Source organism: Cydia strobilella, chromosome 23, assembly GCF_947568885.1.
Source record: "Cydia strobilella chromosome 23, ilCydStro3.1, whole genome shotgun sequence".
NCBI lineage: Eukaryota > Metazoa > Arthropoda > Insecta > Lepidoptera > Tortricidae > Cydia > Cydia strobilella.
In genome coordinates, this window is record NC_086063.1 from 2,873,898 (window position 1) to 2,892,244 (window position 18,347).

Here is an 18,347-nt window from a genome sequence, read left to right on the forward strand (position 1 = left end):
ATCCTAATTGGACCAATGTGATATCCGGTGCCGGACGCAGCAACATCCTGCGCGAAAACCCGGGAAAGGGCTGAATTGTCTGAAGGCGAGTTGACACCTGCGCAGCATCAGTCGCTCTAAGATCACATCTCGCGAAAAGTAATGATTATTTCGGTCCTCTGGCGTTTAGTTCCGCATACTCCCACCGCGGCGCTGCGCTCCGGGAGTGGGATGGCGATGTATCTACCTTGTTATACTAAGCTGTTAAAACGTAATATTAGTGCAGAAAATTGAAAATTTTGGGCGATATATTTCGAGAAGCGGTTTTTATTATAGTCCCAGTGTTATATTGCGAGCTGAAAATGTGCGTAGTGCGGTTTCAGCGGCTGCGAAGCCGAGTTTTATAGACAGCGCCTGATCGTCCATTTGACTGTCGTTCGTTTTTCCAGGGACCGCCGGGCGAGTTTTGTAGTGGAATATTTGCGAATTTATTATTATGTGCTTATGTAGTGGCTTAGGTAGTGAATCAATGTTCCGCCAATTTCGGCATATCGCGTAGTTTGTAATGATGTATTGGGACGTCGCTCGTGTATCGACCGACAAAGACGAATCTTGTGGACTGTCCATATTGCACCTAGCGTGTGGTTTCTGGCCAGCTTGATAAGATAATCGGTGGGTCACGGCCGTGCCCGACGAGGGCGTGAGGACGTTAGCGCTTTTGTTATGAATAATTTACAAAGCATTGACAATAACACCCCAATTCTGCGTAACGCACAAAATGCCAGTTCGAAATCAGACCGCCGCGAGCGGCAAAAAGATAGCTATCTGAAAACTCCCGATCACTAATGGCGCTTGGAAGAGTTTTCATCATTCTCGTCATAGTCGCGATCGTGATCGGCGATCAGAATGAAGTCAAAACAGAAAATAAAACTAAAAAGACCGTGGCGGCGGAAAAGGAGACCAGATCGGCTAATCCCAAAGACCGAGGCTCTTTAAAGCAAATATCGAGTTTACTGAAAAATAATACGAAGGTGGGTCGGAAGAAAAATATATTGAGACAATTGAATATTAACGATGATATGATGAATGACAACGAAGGAGTTTTAACTGTGCATGAAAAGCCGTCGAATGATTCGCTAGCGCGTAAGATTGACGCGCTCAGGCCTTCGGGTCCGAATTACACACCTGCATCTGTGAACAGTTACACACCACAAGTGGTAGGAGTGTATTGTGACTTTGAGAACGTGTCGAATGTGACGGACATGTGTATGTGGCTGTGGAACGCGTCTGTGTCACGACACGGACTGGGGTTCTCTGTGGCGACGGCTGCGGATTTGGTGTTATTGAATAAGACGACGAGGGGGCTCAAGTTTTCGGGACCTCCGACGGATGCAGATGGAAATGTTGATGGTGAGGATTTTTTTTCTTGGGGTAGTAAGTATTTGGGTGGATGTAAAACTCGGGAAAACTATTTTTCCCAGCTAGATGCAAATAAAGTCGTTTTACCGTAAAAATACTCATTTATTATCATAATAAGTACAGTAAGTTAGTACAGTTGAATCATTAATTTTTAACAAGCAGAAACGTCTGCTATCGATGCTATTAAGCTTAGAATAAATTTAAAAGTGGAAAAATTACTGCCTTGGCCGTGAGGCCGTGAGTTCAAGTCTCACCCAAGGCAGTAATTTTTCCACTTTTAAATTTACAGTTGAATTAAATAATGAACCGCCGTAAAACCTTGTCACAATAACAATAAAGTCAGACCAAGACAAGTTTGCAACGATTTTGATAGCACCACGCAGTGCGTTATTTTAAACGTCAAACTTGTATGAAATTATGACGTATAAATAACACTTTCACTGCGTGTGCTACCAAAATCGTTGCACTCTTGGTTTAACTCTATTAAGATGCTAGAGTCCGTGTGGGCTAACTTCGCATCAACTTTAATACAACAAAGTGTGGGAGTGTCATTATATCCGTCATATTTTCATAGATTAATTTTTAACAAGCAAAGATTCTACGAACGAATGCTATTAAGCTAGAATAAATTTAAAAGTGGAAAAATTACTGCCTTGGGCGAGACTTGAACTCACGGCCACTGGATCGATACTGACTATGGATTTGCTGACTATGGATGAGGTCTTGGTAGCTCAGTTAACAGAGCGCTGGACTCTGGAGTATCGATCCAGAGGCCGCGAGGTCAAGTCTCACCCAAATCAGTTATTTTGCCACTTTTAAATTTATTCTAAACTTAATATTTTCATAGGACAATGATAATGAAATAAATATGACATTCCCACACATTGCAAATGCCATGCAGATATTGCAGAGTTAGCTTAGTTAATTAGGGTTCCGTAGCCAAAGGGTAAAAACGGGACCCTATTACTAAGCCTCCGCTGTCTGTCTATGGATATGATAGAGGTCTCCCTCTAAACTATAATAAAATAAAAACCGGCCAAGTGCGAGTCGCTCGCGCACGAAGGGTTCCGTACCATTACGAAAAAAAAAACGGCAAAAAAATCACGTTTGTTGTATGGGAGCCCCATAATTTAAATATTTCTATTATTCTGTTTTTAGTATTTGTTGTTATAGCGGCAACAGAAATACATCATCTGTGAAAATTTCAACTGTCTAGCTATCACGGTTCAGCCTGGTGACAGACAGACAGACGGACGGACAGACGCACAGACGGACAGCGGAGTCTTAGTAATATGGTCCCGTTCTTACTCTTTGGGTACAGAACCCTAAAAAACAACCAATTCAGTTTACTGCTTTAGTTAACTCCCTGTTGATCTAGGTACGTACTAAAAGCACCTTATGCCGTTGAAGTAAGGTTTAAAATGGCATGTTATTTGAGTATTAGATGTTTGCAACTCAATGATATGGAAATAGACTTTAATAACTTCCTGCTGATACGTTCGTGATACGTCCATGATTTATTCGGTTTAGAACAGAGTAAATAATGAAGACTGACAACCCTCAGTCCCTCATACAACGCCGCGAGAAGACGCATTCTAGTTTCGACCGAAACATTATTTTGTACAATACAGAAGAAATAGTTATTTGTTATACAAGGGTGCAAAGTTGTATTTTACCCGCGAGTGTGGAATTGAATCCTGAGCGTAGCGAGTGTTTCAACACACGAGAAGTAAAATACATTTGCACCCGTGTGTAACACAAAACTTTTCCCCTCACTATAGCAAGGAAAGTGCAACATCCACAGGCGTTAGATCATCTTCATCACTGGAATCACTAATTTTTTTACGATATTATAACAGAAAACGCTAGAAATTCTGATTTTTACGTGAGTCGGTGAGAAGAACAGTAAAAATTTTGTTGACAATGTTGACATTTCTGTTCTGACGTATGAAATGTCAACGATGCGTTTTGAAATTGCATCGACTCAACTTGTGCGTTCAGAATTATATTTAACATCATTATAAAAAATCTAACGTTTCTTATGGAATTTTAAGGTTTATGACTTAAAATTATTAACTAAAGCTAAATTTGGTATTTTTTATTAGATTCTCAAACCATTTATTTAATGATAATTAATATCGAACGAACCATTATTATGAGCGTTAAGTTTTGTTATTATTGGCAGATCAGTGCGCTGTGGTTCGCGTACGCCGAGGATATGAAAGGAAGGTTACTTACATGTGTCTTCAATAAAATGCCGAAATCCAGCCAATGTTGTTTTATTATTGAATAAATAATAAACTTACAACATTGTGAGTCCAAGTTTGATAAAAGACTTAAAAGATTCCTTAAGATTAGTATTTAAAGTAAATATCATAATTACGGAGCCATGTTCGCGTTGTAGAGATGTTTGACAGGAAGGTGCCATAGATAGAGTAACGCACATAGATGCAGCAAACTTCAATTAGCTGTCATAGATTAAGTATATTAATAGAAGATCCAATGTGGGGTGTATACATGATATTCAATACTCCTCCTTACGCCTCACATTGGATTATATCAATCCTGAGATTGCAAACTGCAAATATGGCTCTACATAAACATACAAAACATGGGCAAGCAAGTATGGTAGAGCTTAAAATTAACATGATGCACAATGTCTCATAATAGCATGCTAGACATAAGTAGAACAAGAGATGATGCATAACTTAACATAACATTAAAAACATATTTTATCACAAGCTTAACACGGTTTAAGATTCAATGCCTTCACAAAGTTGTTATGTTTCTGACTACATAATGGCTTAGTTAGTACGTCTGCCACCATACGGTCAGTTTGCAAATACTTTACACTTAGGTATTTCCTTTGAACTAAATCTTTGACAAAATGGTATCTTAGGTCTATGTGTTTAGTTCTCTTATGGGAGTGATCTTTTATAAGAAGCAACTTTTGTGCACTTTGACTGTCGTTAAATACAATTACATTACAAGTTTTGTTTATAATTTCACAAATGAAATTTTTAACAAAGCAAATATCTTTGCAAACGTCAGCAATAGCGATATACTCTGATTCACAACTTGATAGAGCTATACAACGTTGCTTTCGGGCCTCCCAATTGATGACATTTTCGCCTAATTTTATGACAAACCCAGTGTAAGATCTACGGTCCGATATATCGTTTGCCCAGTCTGCGTCTGTGTAAGCATTAATATCAAAACTATTGCTTTTGGTAAAGTACAGTCCATAATTAACTGTACCAGCTAAATAACGCAGAACACGTTTTGCGGCGCGCCAGTGATTTTCATTAAAACAATTACTAAACATACCTAACTGGCTGCATGCAAATGATATATCAGGTCTTGTACAAACACTTAAATACATCAAACTGCCCAATAATTGCCTATATTTATATGCATCATCATTTAAACATGCTTTATCTGGCTTTTCAAATTTATTATTTACAGGCAGTGGTGTGGATACAGCCTTACAATTTATCATATTGTACTTAACTAATAAACGTCTTATGTATGCTGACTGATCTAATGTAGTTACGCCATTTTGCCTGTGAACATTCATTCCCAAACAATTCTGTAGTTTACCTAAATGGCGAACTTCGAAATTGTCTTGCAAGAGTTTTAAAACATTTTTAATACAATTGCTATGAAAGATGTAAAAATCATCAACATACAGAGCTATTATTACATATTCAGTCTCAGTTTTCTTAATGTAGATGCATGGCTCACATTTACTTTGAACATATCCATTGTGTGATAAAACTGAGTGTATTTTAGTATTCCACACTCTGCTAGCCTGCTTTAGCCCGTAAATACTCTTATTTAATAAACAAACTTTGTCATTTTGTTTAAAACCTGATGGTTGCTCCATGAAAATTTGTTCATTAAGTTCTCCGTTTAAAAATGCAGTAGTAACGTCTATATGATCAATTTCTAGTTCTAATTCAGTTGCAAGAGAAAATAAGATTCTCAAAGTGCTGTGCCTTACAACAGGTGAAAAAGTGTCAGTGTAGTCTATCCCCTCTTTCTGACTAAAGCCACGAGCAACCAGTCTTGCTTTAAATTTAGAATCTTTACCTGAATCATCTAGTTTCTTTTTAAATACCCATTTACATTTTACGATATTTTCATTTTTGGGCCGATCGACTAGCGTCCAAACATTATTCTTGATCATAGAGTTATACTCACATTGCATCGCCTCGAACCAACTATCCTTTTCTGGCGAGTTCACAGCTTCTTCATATGACGAGGGTTCATCTAATGAACCATCAGCCATCGTTGATAACATGGATAAACCGTAGTCGTCAAATCTGCCAGGAACAGTACCTCTCGTACTACGTACGGGGCGTGAGCTAAATGTGTCGGTAACAGCCGACGACATCGACTCCTTACCAGGTGAAGCAGACTCCGGCACAGAAGACACAGCGCCCAGCGGGTCACAAGCTCCATTACCTTTGTCATTACTATCAAGTGATGACGCAGGAAGCGAAGACTCAGAGCCCACCGGCACATAGTCTTCATCACGCGCGTCATCATCACCTTCATCGCCAGTACAATATCTTTCAGACAGCGGCGACCACGCAGGTGGCGTCGGTGACTCCGCATCTGAAATGTGACGAGGGCTAATTGAGCAAGATTTGTCAGATTTATCACGTTCATTATTAAAATTGGCTTCATTATTTAAATTCAATTCATTATTTAAAATTAATTCATCATTTAAAATACATTGACTAGATTCATTTGAATTTAAATTATTAACATTATTAAAATTGCCAATATCCATGTCAACATTATAAAAATAAAATTCATCTCCACAACTTGGCTTGCAACTGTCATATTTTCCAGGAAATTTATCCTCTAAAAAGTTTACTGTCCTTGCAAGAATTACGTTACGAGGATTGGCAGGATCACTCAAACGATAACCTTTGCAGTTTTCACCATAACCCACAAATATGTAAGCTTTCGCTTTCGGATCAAGCTTACGACGTTTTTGACTAGGAATCAAAGAATAAGCAAGGCATCCAAAGACGCGTAAATGGCTAACATCTACATCAGACTCAGACCATAAGCGTTCAGGAATGTCACCCGACAAAGCTCTGGTAGGAGACCTATTTTTTAAATAAATCGCGCACATTACGCTCTCTCCCCAGTAGCGATTACAAAGGCCGGATTCATGTAACATTGCTCTTGCTTTGTCAAAAATCGTTTTACCTGCACGTTCCGCAACACCATTCTGTTGGGGCGAATAAGGTACAGTGGTCTGGTGAATAATACCGTGCTGCTGAAGATAACTACTGAGTCTATGATTAACATACTCTGTACCATTATCTGTGCGAAGCACTTTAATTGGCAAATCCTTCTGTTTCTCAACTAGGCTTTTGAAATTAATAAAATGGGAACTCACCTCAGATTTATTTTTCATCAGGTAGCCCCATGTTTTTCGGGTATAGTCGTCAGTGAAGGTCAGCAAGTAGCGTGCGTTGCCCCATGAGCGTACTTGCATCGGGCCAATGACGTCGGAGTGTATAAGCTGGTTTGGGACAGTAGCACGACTAGTGCTGACTGGAAAAGGTGCCTTAGGCATTTTTCCAGACAAGCACGACACGCAGCTACCACTCATGTCTTTTTCCTGAAAACGAAAATTCATGCAGTGTTTCCCATCACCCAGCGTACGCATACCTTCTTCCGACAAATGTCCAAAACGGGAATGCCATCTGCCCATAGACACATCTGACGCAGCATGAGCCTTCTCTGTCCCTTGCCTGTGCATGGGCTTGAGAGACTCCTCCTCGAAGACAGGCCGCCCTTGCACCTTCACTTTATACAACCCTTTCTCTTTCCTAGCAGTCAAAACTTGGTTGCCTGTGATTTTACAATCTTTATATATTCGACAGTTATCCTTAGTAAAAATGACAGTATATCCCCTATCGGCAATACGTCCCACTGACAATAAATTATTGGTAAGGTCTGGCACATGGAGAACATTATTTAGGCTTATGTTAGAACATATAGGAACCCTACCGGTATCATTACTACACAGTTTATGACCATTAGCAATAAAAACAACAGAATTTTTACCTTGGGTTTCACTAAAAAGGTCCTTATTAGAACACATATGGGATGTCGAGCCTGAATCCACTATAAAATCTTGAGCACCTTCACTGCAGGCCGCATTCGCTGATGCATACATGGAGTGAGTATGCGGATCCTTCTGCTCCTCCCTTTTCTTTTTGAAACACCGTTTTACTGTATGTCCATTCCTCTTACAAAAGCTGCAGTATAAGGGACTCTTCTTCTTAACATGTAAAGCTGTAGCGTTCTCCTCTCCATTGCGCCTATGCTCCTCCTGAAGCAGGCGCGTCCGGACCACTTCACTACTTAATTTGCTTGTCAAGCAGGCAGTCTCCAGACCAGAAACAAGATTGTCAAATTCCTGGGGCAGGCCGGAAAGCAATATCTCAGCTACTTCATCGTCCTCGATAGTTTTGTCGATGTCTGCCAGTTGCTGCACCAACCGCATAACCGCCTCGATATAATCCGACATCCCACTATATTGCTTGTATTCAATCTTGTGTAATTGCCGGAGAAGTAGCACTTTCCTGTAAAGACCCTTCGGCTCGAATGTATCTGCTAGCTTCTTCCAAGCGTCTTTTGCGGTCTTCGCTTCACGCACATATTGGTATAAATTAGGCTTAATCGCTAGACAGATACGGGCCAAGGCACGGGCTTCATTGGTTGCATCGGTGTTGGTACCTTCGACACAAGTCCACAATCCGTCAAGGGTCAGTACCATTTGCATGGCAAATTTCCAATTTACGTATGTATTGATGCCATCCAACTTCTCGATGGGGATTTCCGTATGCTTTGAAGACATCTTTTAAGTTATGGCTGGATTCGGATGAAGATGTAACAGATTGCACGAGGGGATAAGTGCAAATCTGTCTGATCCACATGTAACCTCAAAACGTATGTATCTTGCACCTTCTTGGTGTATATTTTTGCAGATACAATCTCACGGCGTTATATCTGGGCCCATAACCTATTGGCAGATCAGTGCGCTGTGGTTCGCGTACGCCGAGGATATGAAAGGAAGGTTACTTACATGTGTCTTCAATAAAATGCCGAAATCCAGCCAATGTTGTTTTATTATTGAATAAATAATAAACTTACAACATTGTGAGTCCAAGTTTGATAAAAGACTTAAAAGATTCCTTAAGATTAGTATTTAAAGTAAATATCATAATTACGGAGCCATGTTCGCGTTGTAGAGATGTTTGACAGGAAGGTGCCATAGATAGAGTAACGCACATAGATGCAGCAAACTTCAATTAGCTGTCATAGATTAAGTATATTAATAGAAGATCCAATGTGGGGTGTATACATGATATTCAATAGTTATCTGTCAAGCTACTTAAACACGCTCCATCCAAGGTCAAATTACTTTCCCCACTAGTGGATAAAATGCGTTTTTCCCCGCTTGTTTTAAAGGATAATAGACGGCTTTCCGACCTAGTGAGGGGAAAATACAATTTTACACAAGTTTCGACGCGGCCGAAAGTTTTGGCAGTTTTTTTTGGTCGAAACGAAACTGAACCTTCGGCCGCAATCGAACCGAACCGAAACTATCGGTCGGACCCTAATTAAGGCGGTTCCTGAGCAAGAAGGCGAAAAATCTCCTTATATGATCATATTTTTCTAAGAGATGTTAATATTCGTAGACGTGGAAAAAATATATGTAAAATGCCCATTGTTTCTCTTCATAAAGAGAATTGGGAGTATTACTACAATGTTCTGCCACCAGAGTGCAGCACTAGCCTCTTTATTAAACCATAGAGTAACTTATACATACTGTGTCTTCAACAGTTTTTTGACAAGTTTTCAGAGATAATAATAATAAAATATGACATTGATGCATCAAGGCGGTTTGTTTACAACAGGGAAACGCGAATCCGAAATTTCGCTATCGAAATTTCGATTTTCTTGTTTCGCGATAGACTCTCAGATTGTGGTAGTGGCGCCCCTTACGCAGTTTCGCGTTCCCTATTAGTAATTACTCGCAGTATGTTGATCGTCAGGGCTTTGTCTCTGAAATAACAACAAAGCCGTACGTTTTCTTCCATTTTGCATTATTTGCGGCCCTCCCGAAATAGTCGGTGCAAATGCCCAGCGCGAGCGAGTCTGGGCTTAGTAAAATCAGAAGTGTCCCTTTGAATGTGAAACTTTCATTCATAAAAAAAACCATAGCGCGATGATCGCTGTGTACCCACATTTATAGGCACATTTAACGGGACCCTATTACTAAGACATTTTAAAAACCCTAATACTTTGCTAAGCCCTTACCGGGTCCTAGTACATAACTATGTATGTACCTACCTAGCATTAAGTTGCATGTGTATTTGTGTAAACTGTATCTACTTGGTTGCAAATAAAGATTGAATTGAATTGAAGACTCCGCTGTCCGTCTGTCTGTCACCAGGCTGTATCTCATGAACCGTGATAGCTAGAACAGTTGAAAATTTTTCGTTGGGTGGACGACGTTCGAAAAATCGCGGGGCACTTTTGGATGAGACCGGGACCAGGATAAGTGGCGTACACGAAGAGAGGCCTATGCTCAGAAGTGGGCGACTGAAGTCTAAAATAAAGATGATCATCATCATCATAAAAAAAAATAGAAAAAAAAGATGATGATGATGATGTATTTCTGTTGCCGCTACAACAACAATTACTAAATAGTGCGGAACCCTCTGTGGGTGAGTTCGACTCTCACTTGTCCGGTTTTTATTGTATTGCTCTCAGACATGACGTTTTTTAGCGTTCCGTACCCAAAGGGTAAAAACGGGACCCTATTACTAAGACTCCGCTGTCCGTCTGTCTGTCCGTCTGTCCGCCTGTCACCAGACTCACCAGGCTGTATCTCGTGATCTGTGATAGCTAGACAGCTGAAATTTTCACAGATGATGTATTTCGGTTGCCGCTATAACAACAAATACTAAAAACAGAATAAAATAGAGATTTAAGTGGGGCTCCCATACAACAGACGTGATTTTTGACCGAACTTAAGCAACGTCGGGCGGGGTCAGTACTTGGATGGGTGACCGTTTTTATAGTTAATGGTACGGAACCCTTCGTGTGTGAGTCCGACTCGCACTTGGCCGGTTTTTATTTAAAATGTGTTTGATGAATTAGCTTAGACGGACGTGTACTCTTCCTACACCTTTTAAAACAAAGTCACCCGCCGCGTCTGTCTGTTTGTGTGTATGTATGTTCGCGATAAACTCAAAAACGACTGAACGGATTATAACATTTAAATTTTTAAAACCTTCGCGCTTTGAACACATATTAAATCACATTTATCGGGTATATCTCGAATTTATTTTGTTACCTTTATTTACCGACGTTTCGACACAGGTTTCACTGATCGTGACTCGTGATTGTAAATGTGATTTAAAGTTTTACTGGACGGATTTTATGCGGTTTTCACTTATAGATTGATTCTTGAGGAAGGTTTAGGTGTACAAAATGATAACGTTTTTTGCAACCCGTGCGAAGCCGGGGCGGGTCGCTAGTTAAGTTATAAAACTGCAAATTTATCCCAATTTTTTACCACATAGAGAATCCAAAAGTTTCGCCCTAGCAACGCCGAGCCCACGCCTTGCAAATGTCAGAGTTCGCGCGGTAATCCAAAGTTACCACGGCGATTCTAGCGACAGCTATTTTATTTAGGCCGCGTTTACACTGATTTACTGACTCTGCATGGGCTCGCTTCACACACCTTACTTAATTTAGTAACTGACGACCGGAACACAGCTAGAGTCAAACCAAGAAAATTCTGCAGAAATTTTGACAGCACACGCAGTCGTGTTATTTTAAACGTCAAACTTCTATGAAATTATGACGTATAAATAACACTGGCACTGCGCCACGGTAGAAATATCTGATCGGTTCCTTCATACTCGAATTTTTTGAAAAAAAAAAAGCGCTACGATTTTTCAAAAACTTTGCTGGCCCATTGCACATTAAGGTGACATGTTAACTGCAGCTGCATAACTTTTGCAACATTTCTGCTGCCTCCTTGACACTGGCGCTGTATCCGTCAATTTCCTTGATAAAATAAGTCATAATCGCGACTGTAATGCGGTGGCGAACGTCACTCATTTTATCAAGGAAATAGAGAAGCTTTTTGTGTAAATATTGTTTCTTATTCGGATATCTATCATACAATTTCAACAAATGGAGTCACATTATCACGCTGACTTGTGTTTTCTTCCCCAGGTCACTTCCTGTACCTTCCGGTAGACCCCACGATGGAAAATATGGTCATACGGTCGCCACTCTTCCGAGGACTGTGGGAAACATGCCAGGTACCTATTATATTTAAATTTTTAGTTAGGGGCCTGTCCAGGAATTGTTAGACATTAAAATAAATAGGATGCTAAGGAGAGCAAAACGAAAAAGCTGGCTTCCAGAGCAAGATTTTACTGACAACTAAAACAAAATATAAAACAATATAATAAAGTGACAAATATATACAAAAGGTATAAAAAATATAAACAATATAAATCCTATTTATTAGTCCCCGTCAGGGCCTAAAGCGGGTAAGCTAGCGGAGAAGGCCTAAAATTATAGTTTTTCGTTGGTTTTACAAACGGATTTCAATCCATTCGACAGAAGAATTATTCAATTTCATTATAAGACAAAATGACTGTGTAATTGTGTGTGTCTCCCTCCCACAGTTCGAAGCCTGGCTTCACCAGAGCAGGATGCAAAACGCCAGTATACGTTTAGTATCCGAGTCAGAGTCGGGGATTCAGTGGATTTTGACTGAAGTCACCGGGAATAACTATGAAGAGTAAGTATAAGATTGTGAGCGTGATTTGTCAGTTTTACAGTTCTGAGGGAATTATTTTTTACGAAATCCCGCAAAAATTACCCCCCGGCCGCGTAGTTCGACAGGTCGGTGGACGAGGAGTTTTCCGTCTGTCCGACTACACGGACTATAAGGGATATTATATTCCACTTAGTTTGACCATCGAACCACGACACGAGGATTTATAAAACTTGTCTCAAAAACTCTTATCTCGTTAATGGCTCTAAACTGAAATAACCACATATCTGAATTGGTAGGTACCTACCGTTTTTCCTATATTAACTTGATAATGGGGTTGGCAACTGTCAAAGGTTTGCAGAGATGGCGCCATCATAGCTTGCCCCTTTTTCTATAAGATTTCGCTTAAAGGGCTGGCATCCAGGGCATTAAAAAAACAGAAATTTGACACAATTCTAGGGATTGATAGGGCAAGCTATGCTGGCGCCATCTGCTAATTATTTCGACCGGCCAACCCCATTATAAAATTTTAATTGTATTTCTGTACAGATGGCGATATTTCAAAGTGAAAATCGCCAAAATCCAGCAAGAGGTCAACATCATGGTGGAGATCACTCGGCCGTCGTTCGTTAGTCTGAACAGTCCGCTGCCTCACATCGCGATAGACAACATCAGGATGGTGGATTGCGTTCCTGAACCACCCATTTATAATGGGCAGTGCAAGTCGCCGCAGCATAAGTGCGAAATCATGGGCGTAAGTCAGTCAAATTTACGTAAGTCTGAACAGTCCGCTGCCTCACATCGCCATCGACTACGTTATGATGGTGGACTGCGATCCTGAACCACCTATATATTTTATAATGGGCAGTGCAAGCCGCGCAGCATAAAGGATGACTCACGTTAGACCGGGCCGTGTCCGGGCCGGAGCTTCCGGCGCTTACTTTTCTATGACATGACAGGTGATCACGTGATGCTTTCCACAGAAAACGAAGCGCCGGAAGCTCCGGCCCGGACACGGCCCGGTCTAACGTGACTAACGTGAGTCATCCTTAAGTGCGAAATCATGGGCGTAAGTCAGTCAAATTCTTATGTTAAACTCTACAGTCCCTTGCCAAGATGCCAAACATCGCAATAGACAACATTAGGATGGTGGATTGTGTTCCTGCACCGCCTATTTATACATAAATATAATTTAGTTAGTTGTATGTTTTCACAAGTTATACGCGTGTATAACTTGTGAAAACATACAACTGGCACTTGTTGGAATAAATGAGTGAATGAAAATATCTGTATATTTATCCACACTGACCAATAAAATGGCGGCTCTGACTCTACACTAATATAGGGGTCACTCAGCTTTCGTGAATCAACCTGGTGTCCTTCATTTTTCATTGGTAGCATTTGCATTTCACGCGGAGCCGAAGCATACAGGCACAGAATAAGTAACAGTATTATCATACAGACAGCCACGCACCGCCCCGCCTCGACTCGAATTCCCTCGTCCCGCGACAGCAGATTGACGACAATGACGACCTTTTGCCGACCGCTCAGTACTGTTTTTAAGCAACTTACACAATGAAGCATGCCGCGTGTACAGACGTGCCGTTCACACATAGAAACGCAAGTGATTTTTGATGTAGGTATAACGTGTCCGCCCTGTGATAGAGGCCCTTTTGGCTCTCCTGAGACATACAAATATACTTATGGTAAGAGTACCATACATAAAAGTAAGTATTATTAACCCTTTCATCGCCAAAGACGTCAACTGACGCGCGCAGCTACAGTCCAATATCAACCTTCATGCATTCTGATAAGGTTCAGGATGACGCGCGACGCACGATAGGCGTGCGTTCAAAGGTTTAAATTTATATTTTGAAGTAAAACTTCTTTAGGCGCGACTAGAGGGTAACTCAGATTTGATTTCTGACCGAAGTAACGCTCAGTAGTGACACACGCACAATAGGACACACGTAAAAGTGCCAACATAGCGATAAACGTCATCGTCAAAGAAGTTTTACTTCAATCGCGCGTAAAGATTACACGCACACACTTTTTTTTTCAATTATTGTTTTTTCTTTGCAGAAGGAATCATGCATCAAGCTACAGCAGGTGTGTGATCTGGTGAAAGATTGCGACAGCGGCAGCGATGAGAATCAAAACTGCGGTAAGTATCCCGGCCAACTATAAATATGTATCTCGCGAAGATTATAATATTAGCCAATTAACCCCATTCAAGGGTGAATTTCTAAAAATATATTTTTTTTATCGAATAATACCTCTAATTTTAAGGTTCCTCAACGGTGTGGGTTGTACGTTGTCTGGCAGTATTGTACATATAATGCGACTGTTTCATATTTTTAGTAGGTATCTAAGTATTTTTGTGATTTTTACAGATAAAATGCCGTATGGATCGTACTGCGACTTCGAGCAGGACTTTTGCGGTTTTGAAAATATACCTCAGTAAGTATTGTGGTCTTCTCAAATATCATAGACGGTATTAATAACATTTTAAAAATATGTTTTGTAAAATAACACAAGTTCAGCATATTTATCCATATCTGAATGTAAAAATTCTAAAGTTTAAAATACGGGAGACGATACTGGTTCTATTTAAATAAAGTTTTTAAGAGAATAATGTACTTACTTCGCAATATTTTTTTTATTATTAAATAATTATTTACATACAAGATATATACAGATCTGGTTGACGTAATGACCGAAGAGCTGGCGGCTTTCTCGCACAACGTATCAGCATTGCGATACAGCGAGGAAATGCCGCCAGCATCCTTGGTACAATGCCTCAAGGGCCTAAATTTCGTTACGTAGTACCACTCGGTAATATTAGATTTATACCCATGGCAAGATAACTTATTTTTGTAAGTTTTTAAAAGTTTCTGCAATCAATTGATTTATCATTACCTATTCAAAATTTTGCTATGAATTTTGAATAGGTAATGAAAAAGCAACTGCATTTTTTTTTATAAAACAAACTAGGTGTCAATGTGTCTCGTACGAGAATCAAAAAGGTTAAACATCTTCCACAGACCAATTCTAAAATGGGTTCGTCACAGCGGTCCAACCCCAACCGACAAGACAGGTCCAAACCACGACCACACCTGCGGACAACCAGAAACACACTCCCCTATTAAAGTAGTCCCTCCCCTCTTCCCAGCCCACATGAACTTCACCCTCACCCATTGTATAGGATATTACTTGTTCGTGAACATGAACGTGACTGGGCCTAATCAGGAGAAAGCCGATTTTGCTTCGACGGCGGTTATGAAGACGGTGGTGTTTAATCCACCTCCGAGGCTGCATGGGCGGCCGTCGTCGAGATACTATAATTGTTGTATGGTAAGTTCTTCTATTTAAGACAGGGTACTAGAGACCAAGAAAAGTGCAGAGATTTTGACAGCACACGCAGTGCCACTGTTATTTATACGTCATAATTTCATAGAAGTTTGATGGAAGTTTGACGTTTAAAATAACACCTGCACTGCGTGTGCTGTCAAAATCTCTGCAAACTTTTCTTGATTTGACCTTAACAGTCACAGCTTTTAAAACATTTTTTTTTTACTTTCCGTTGATTAAAGTTGCCCGTGTGCATATGAGTAATGTTTTTAGAAAATATGTTAATAAAAAAGTTATGGCGATTAGTATTCAATTTTGGGCTTTATTGCTCTTAACTTTAGGTATTTCTACAGGAGAAACCTCAGAGATGTGCCAAAGAAATATATTTTAAATATAAAGCCCAAATCTCTACTTGGTCTTTTCCTGCTATGTCAATCGATATGTATGAAGTTTTAAACGATTATTCGCTTAGTTTTCTTTACTAATTGTTAATATATCAGGAATTTTCTATTTACATTACACAACATTTAGCAAAATACGTGATTTTAATATATTTTCACAGATTCGTTTCTACTATCAACAAAATGGCCGAAACACCGGCTCTCTGAGCGTGAACGTCGTAGAACTGTCCACGCGCGGCAACATCTCGCATCAAGTCTGGTTCTCGCACAGAGACAAAGGCGAGAACTGGTTACGAGCCATTATATTCCTGCCTAATATTACTAGACGGTATGTTATTTCACAGTAAAATATATTTATGCAATGTTTAGTTTAACATTTAAAGTAATGGTCGCAGTATAGTGCCTTGTGGCACACCTGTTGTTCAATTAGGTACGAGTAACTTGATTCTATGTTTGAAAGCGACTTCGGGTTTGAAGATTCGTGCTTAAATATTGCAATCAGACTTATTAATCATGATTTTTTGTCGCTATTTATAAACATTGAGTTAATTTCTAAGGATCGAGGAGTCAGAAGCCTATTCAAAAACAAAATCATGTTATTTTATTCATAGAACCTTAATCATTCTTTAACTTTCTATGCTATAGCACACGTACACGGTACGTGTATACGGCACTGGATGCATTTGTATGAAAAGTGTCTTTTGAGAGTTTTGAGTAGGTAGTCAGTTCATCATAAAGCTTCTATGGCCCAACTCTACCAGGAAATGTACAACAAGAGGGTCTTAATTTATTAACACCCGCCGCAAACGAAGGGGTCTTATAAGTTTGACCGCCATGTGTGGCTGTCTGTGACACCGTAGCTCTTAAACGCGTTAACCGATTTGGAAACGGTTTTTCTTTATTTGGAAGCTGGTTTTCTGGCGCTGCTTCTTTGACATATTTTATCAAAATCGGTTCTTCCGTGTTGGAGATTTTGAATTTTTTAAACACTATTACAGATACTACCTCGAGTTCAAAACTCGGAGAGGAATGAGAATTTACTCGGACGCCGCAATCGACGACTTTTCTATGGCGCCCGAGTGTTTCGGCCTCAATATAGACCCCGACGAGCTAGGAGAGTATAATTATTACGACCCTGTGTTCGAAGAAAAAACTACGCCGCATCATGCGTTTGCTGATAAAACCTGTGAGTGTCTACTATTTACAAACTTTTATTTAGCTTACACTATTTGTTATTTACTTACCTATTTGTTTGTTTGGGTGAAATCTCGCAAGCTATTTGAGGTTAACTTTAAATCATATTCACTTCGCATAGTACATTTCAAGGTACTAAAATTGCCTCTCGTTTCAGTCTACCGATTCACAACATGCGGTGCCACGGGCCGCTTCGGGCCCAACCAGACGATTTGCGACGCGGCGTATAACCAAACAGGCGTATCTGTCACCGTCAACAGCGGCGTACAAGTGTGGCAGGTCCCTCACGAGGGGTTGTACACGTAAGTTATTCTCTGAACAGTAATATTTATAATATGTGGTGGCACGGGCCGCTTCGGGCCCAACCAGACGATGTGCGACGTATAAACCCGGACACCGGTGTGACACGTGCCTGGCGTGCCTCATGAAGGGTTGTACGTAAGTTATGATCACTGTTGATAGCTAAAACTCAATAAGAACGTGCTGCCCCAGTTGATACCTGCACGCTCCCTCAAAAGGAAAAGAGAAAAGCGTCTCTTTTTACAGAATTTACGTATACTAGTATAATGACCCGGATTCATTACTTTTGAACGTTGATTGCATTAAATATGGCCGATGCAGCGGCGACTGCGGCAATCTCTGAATATTACGAAATAGACGGTCCTTCGTTAAAATAATTTATTTCAAACCATACACAAAATAAAGCATTACAATTTATTGGAAGAGCGTAGGCTGCTATAATATAATTTGAACAAATTATATTAAAAAAATCGTAAAATCGTAACTTCAAAGTGTAGGTAATTTTAGGTTATTCAGAAGAGACATCACCTTCCACTACATACTTATGTAACTGAAACTGGTCGTATTATCACTATCGTTAACATGACAACCATGGAGACTGTATAAAGGAGCCAAATCTCTATGTATGAAAAGTGTCCATCAAAAAACAGTAATTAGGCGGCGCCACCATACACCGAAATACTACCAAAAACAACCTACGTAATTTGGTCGGGTTATTTGTTGCCTTATATGGTTCATGTTATACTCATGTCCCAGAGCCTAACTAGCGCCACCGGAGAGATTAGGATTTATTATTTAAAGCTTAACGCGGTCACTTTTACAACAATTCTGCCATAAGAGATTGCGATCCTTTCTATACCATC

At 40.0% G+C, this 18,347-nt stretch overlaps 1 protein-coding gene across 1 annotated transcript in view; it reads left to right on the forward strand.

The window, feature by feature from the left end:
• The first annotated feature begins 77 nt into the window (after positions 1-77).
• Positions 78-18,347, forward strand: part of LOC134751693 (ALK tyrosine kinase receptor) — a 43,528-nt gene continuing 25,258 nt past the window's right edge. Inside the window, exons 1-10 of the mRNA XM_063687137.1 lie at positions 78-1,389; positions 11,686-11,774; positions 12,147-12,262; positions 12,788-12,992; positions 14,321-14,402; positions 14,632-14,698; positions 15,283-15,592; positions 16,152-16,318; positions 16,989-17,176; positions 17,342-17,486. Coding sequence (XP_063543207.1) covers positions 825-1,389; positions 11,686-11,774; positions 12,147-12,262; positions 12,788-12,992; positions 14,321-14,402; positions 14,632-14,698; positions 15,283-15,592; positions 16,152-16,318; positions 16,989-17,176; positions 17,342-17,486 — 1,934 coding nt within the window. The 5' untranslated portion in view covers positions 78-824. The remainder of the gene's footprint in view (positions 1,390-11,685; positions 11,775-12,146; positions 12,263-12,787; positions 12,993-14,320; positions 14,403-14,631; positions 14,699-15,282; positions 15,593-16,151; positions 16,319-16,988; positions 17,177-17,341; positions 17,487-18,347) is intronic.